The 5,005-nt window shown below is 48.6% G+C and overlaps 1 protein-coding gene across 1 annotated transcript; it reads right to left on the minus strand.

Moving 5' to 3' along the window:
- Positions 1-2,298: 2,298 nt before the first annotated feature.
- On the minus strand, positions 2,299-3,235 carry LOC112991692 (olfactory receptor 5G9-like). The gene is given in 2 exon segments (XM_026114358.2): positions 2,299-2,802; positions 2,804-3,235. Coding segments are annotated over 2 exon segments (936 nt in total).
- Between the last annotated feature and the right edge of the window lie 1,770 nt (positions 3,236-5,005).

Consider the following 5,005-nt stretch of genomic DNA (forward strand, 5'->3'; position numbering starts at 1 on the left):
ATCCTGAAGACCTATAATGGATGACGGTGCTTTTGAAATCTGTCCCTGATGTTCCTTAGGTCTGCAGAGATGTCTCAGGCCCAGGAGAAGCAATTATCAGCTATGCTGATGTTTTGTTTTCCTCGTGTTTTGGGGTTTTTTTTTTTCCAAAGGAAGGTTAATTACACCCCAATGTGCTGTCATATGACTTGATCCAAATTAAGGGCAACAACTATGGGGTGAGGGAAAGCCACAGCCATAATGCAAAAGAGGAAACACCTCTCTTGAACAAAACAAGAGGGAGTTCTCTCACCTATGCACCAATATCTAAAGTGTCCCCAACAAGCCATCTCCTCCTGAAGCAGAGAGTAGTAGCTCAGCAATGGACATGTGAAATTAAATGGGATGATCCTGCACCCACAGTATCTAAGCCGGAGCAATTCCAGGTTTTTTTCTGGCTGTGTCCTCCACGGCTGGAGCACTCTACAGACGATGAAGAGGAAGAGCTAAGCATGAGCCTTTGGCGAACGCATGTACCTGTGAGACCTTGTCCTTCTGCCAGGCTGGACCGAAATAGGCTGCCGGGTTTTACTGTTATTAGGAGAACATCAAAATGTGTATAGATCCCCCCCCCGCCCCAGACATAGCTGCAGCAGTATTTCCCAAAGAAGCCAAGCTAATAAATATTGCATCAGACAGTAAAGGAAGGGATGTTTGAAGTGCCACATTTATTTTGCCGCTGGTGTATGGCCATAAAGCCGGTGGGCCTATTTCATATGAAGTATGAATTCATAATTATAAGTAATAAAAGATTCACATAAAGTGCATATTTCGTGTACGAAATGCCGCAGAAATAGCAGGCTCGCTCTGGTGTGAGAAGCCGTGCTTGTAGTTACCGCCACATTTTTAAGGAAGAATGTGTCTTTTTAGAGTAGCTCTTTGGAAAGAAATGCTGAATAGACTGAATGAACACAATGGGAGAACTTCAAAAGAAAATAAAAATGTCCCTTGTAAGCAATGTTGTATCTTTGTATTATGAGCCCGCACTCTGCAAAGGTAATTGAAAATTAGCTAAATGTTGCTTGGAGTTTCCTTGCTAGCTGAGCGTGTGAGTTTAGAGCTGCAGATCTGCAGGCCCTGGCTGAAGTGAGGTGCAGGAGGAACTGGAGCAGGCCGTACACATCGGCAAATCAGTTTTCCAGACCGAAAAGCCAGATTTTCCTCAGCCCTCGCTATTTTTTCCCCCAGTCCCCTTTTTACAGAAGTGAGCAAGTTCAGTGAGGCCACAAAAGAAGTACTGCTCTGGATTTCAGTCAGTGCTGTTCTTTTTTTTTTTTTTAATGGTCTCAATTGCAAGTGAAGAAAAAACAGAAAAGCAAGCAGCTTTGGAAACGTATATTGGTTTTTGGACAGGGCACCAAGGACTGCTCCCATAGGACATGCAAGAGGTGGTCAGGAAGAGCATGTGCAACCGAAGCTGTCCTGCACACCACCCAGGAACCATGTAGGGCTCTGCAAGCTGGGAAGACTTGGTTGCAAGCAATTTGCCTCAGCAGAAGAAACTGCTTTGCCTGAAGTGGCTCCAGCTGCCTGGGAAGAGCGGGGAGCCATGCAAGGATGCGGGAGGAGCCATGTGCCAGAGACAGGAGGGGATCCGCTGTTATCATGACATGTGGGTACCAGAGTCTGTCATAAGTACTTTCAGGAGACAAGTTTGAGGGTAGCTGGTTATTCCTGCAGCTTGCATTATATTCACGCCAACATCTCGTCCGGGCCCCTCTGCTCTTTGTCCTCCCGCCCTGGTGGCTCTGATCCGAACGTACCATTTTCTACAGTCATTGCCTATTACGGCGTAAGCACAACCTGCTTCTGCCATTGCTTATCGCTTCTGCCACTGCTTTGTATAGCACCCTGTCTTCCCAAGGCTGCACAGGGGCTCACGCCCTAAGAGAAAAAATACAGACCTTCCCACACATTATGGTGCTCCATTATATGAGTTGGCATCGGACTATTGTAAGTAAAACACAAAACAGCATTGATTTTCTGCAGACAGAATACACAGCCAGAGGAAAATTACAGCTGGCCCTCAGTCAAGCTTTGTCTTGTGTCAAGGATTTGCTCTGCCCTGGTATTTTCTCTCTGCACGTGGTCTCGGACAGCCCTCCCTGGAGAACGCTTCCTCTACGCAGAAAATAACATCACAAAAGCAGCAGCAGCACAAGTTGGCCCCCAAGACAAACATTACTGTTTGTACATTAGTGCACGCTTTGCAAAAAAGCGGCGGTGTGTCCGCGTGGGATGGTGCCCGCCACGCTACAGTCACATAGAAAATTTCCTCCTCTGCATCAGCCTCCCCAGCGCAGCCTTCACCTCCTGGTTCCTCAGGCTGTAGACGAGGGGGTTCAGCATGGGGATGGCCATGGTGTAGAGCACAGCAGACACTTTGTCGTCTTCCGCTGAGAAGCGGGAGCTGGGGCGCACGTAAATAAAGAAGAGGGTCCCGAAGAACAAGGTGACCGCAGCCAGGTGGGAAGTGCATGTGCTGAAAGCTTTGCGCCGGCCCGCGACGGAGCGGATCCTCAGGATGGCTGTGAGGATGTAGGCGTAGGAGACAAGGATAACGCCGCTGCTCAGCGTGCCAAGCACGAAGGACAGGGTGAGAAGCACCAGCCTGTTGGTGCGCGTGTTCGAGGAGGAGCAGGAGATCACTGCGGGGATATCGCAGAAGAAGTGGTTGACCACACTGGGCTTGCAGAAGCGTAGCTGGAAAGTAAGGCTGGTATGTGTCACGGCATTCACAACCCCCACCAGGTACGGGCCAACCTACCAGCCAGGCACAGATTTTGGGGGACATGATGACAGCGTAGAGCAGAGGTTTGGAAATGGCCACGTAGCGGTCATAGGCCATCGCTGCCAGGAGGTAGCACTCGGTAGCCACAAAGAGGCTGAAGAACCACATCTGCGCGGCGCACTGAGGATGTGAAATGGCTTTCTGCTGAGCGAAGAAGTTGGCCAGCATCTGGGGGGTGACCACGGAGGAGTAGCAGAAGTCTACAAGGGATAGGTTACTGAGGAAGAAGTACATGGGGGTGTGAAGCTGAGGGTCAATAGAGATTAAAAACATCATCCCGAGATTCCCCACTAATGTGACGACGTAGCTCACCAGGAAAAACAAGAAAAGGGGAATCCGCAGTTCCAGGCAGTCTGAAAAACCCTCAAGAATGAACTCCATCGCTTCTGTGCAGTTTTCTACCATCCTTTCTTGCTAGCCTGTGTGAACTAAAAAAAAGCCAACATATGGGCTAGTGTTAGATAGCTCAGTAGCCGTGCCCTGGTAGTCCTAGGAGATAATCTCACAGGGCTGGCAACTGCTTTTCTATCGAAATGGGTTGTAGGACTGGAAACACTTCTGAATCATCTTTAATCCTTGTGGGCAGCTCTACCAAATCCTTCTTTTCAGGAGCTAATCCAGCTCCTTCAGGACTTAATTGCTTACCACTTACTTTCTTACTGCAGAGTTGAAATCAGCTATGCTGTGCTGGGTGATCAAAATGTTTCCTTGTCAGATGGTGTCCAGATACTACAAATAATGTTTAAAAAAAGGTCACAGAGTGGGGAGAGAGGTGCCTGCCTGCCCGGGGAGGTGCCCTGGAGGAAGGGGGGCTACTGGGTCTGGGAGGAACTGAGCATGCATTTGGGGGAGACGACTGGCTCAGGGGGAGATGGCCGAGGGTGGTAGGGAAGCAGACCTGAAGCTCCAGGAAAAGAGGAAGACTTTCCAACATCTCTGGAGAGCCTGAGGGATCTGTGGACTCCAAGAAGGTGTGAAATCTACCTGGAGTGGAGACACGGGCTGGTAGGAGGGGTTTGCCCTGCAAGACTGCTATGATGGGCAATAAATGTGCATTCAAGCCCTCCCTCACCCAGTGGGGCTTGAGTCCCCCAGCCACGTAGTTTGCTTGTTCCATGTCAGTATTTTTTGCATTCTTACAGAGAAAAGCTTTCGGGCCTGGAGTCTTTGGTGTCCATCACTGTGCTCTTTCCAAGGGAGAGGGGGAAGATGGCAGTCCCAACTCACGGCTCGCGGTTACTCCTATTGTTCCTTGTGACTTTGCAATCAGTCTCAAATTACAGTTTAAAAAAATCAGTGCTAGCAGAGACCTTGAGAGATCACCTAAGCCATCCCCTGAACTAAGACCAGTCCAGCCTGGCAGGTGCTTTTCTGCGGCTTGAGCGTTCATCCAGCTGCCCCAGCAACATCCCTGCAGTCACAGGCTGATCACCAGCGGTGAGCTTACCTGCTACAGGGGATGAAGTCTTCCTCACCGTTTGAAATAAGAAGTAAAGAATAGCAATAAAATTTCTGCCTTCTCTTCCTTTGATCAAGCAGCTCCGGTGTTGCCTTACCCTGCCTGTTGTGCAGAGTGAGACACCCCACCAAACACGTGCTGGACCAAGCAGCTGCAGAGCGACCTGAGCATCACCTTTTCACTGGTGCAATTTCTCATGGAAACCCAAAGTCCTTGCTTGCCCCACTGTCCTCTGACCACGAGGAACCTCTTTTTTCTCAAGTCCTCTCCCTGGGAGAAGAGATTTATCCCGACACTAAGCATCTCTAGAAAAAAAAGTTCATGTGTGTGTTGAAATGATGGCAATTATTTTCCTACCTTTGGGACTGAAAATTGTATGTACTTTCTGTTAAGCTTTCTGTGCTCTGGGACGTTATTATCGCCTTGTTTTCATTTCCGTGTGATAGAGGAGCACATTCCTGGGGAATAGTGGACTCTGTGGTGCTGGATCAATACCTCTGTTTTGCACGTGTCCCAGCAACCTCAGTTTTGATTGCAATATCTGTTCTGGCTTAGGTTGTCCTCAGTGTGGCGGGAAGAATACTAGGTCAGTTAGTTCCTTTCCTTTTATACATATATATATACACATGTATATATGCACATTTGCCTCTGTTTATATATATGTGCGTGAAATAAAGAAGAAACACTGAAAAGTGCATTTCTATTTGACACAGCGT

This window comes from Dromaius novaehollandiae, chromosome 5 (assembly GCF_036370855.1).
Source record: "Dromaius novaehollandiae isolate bDroNov1 chromosome 5, bDroNov1.hap1, whole genome shotgun sequence".
NCBI classification, from domain to species: Eukaryota; Metazoa; Chordata; class Aves; order Casuariiformes; family Dromaiidae; genus Dromaius; species Dromaius novaehollandiae.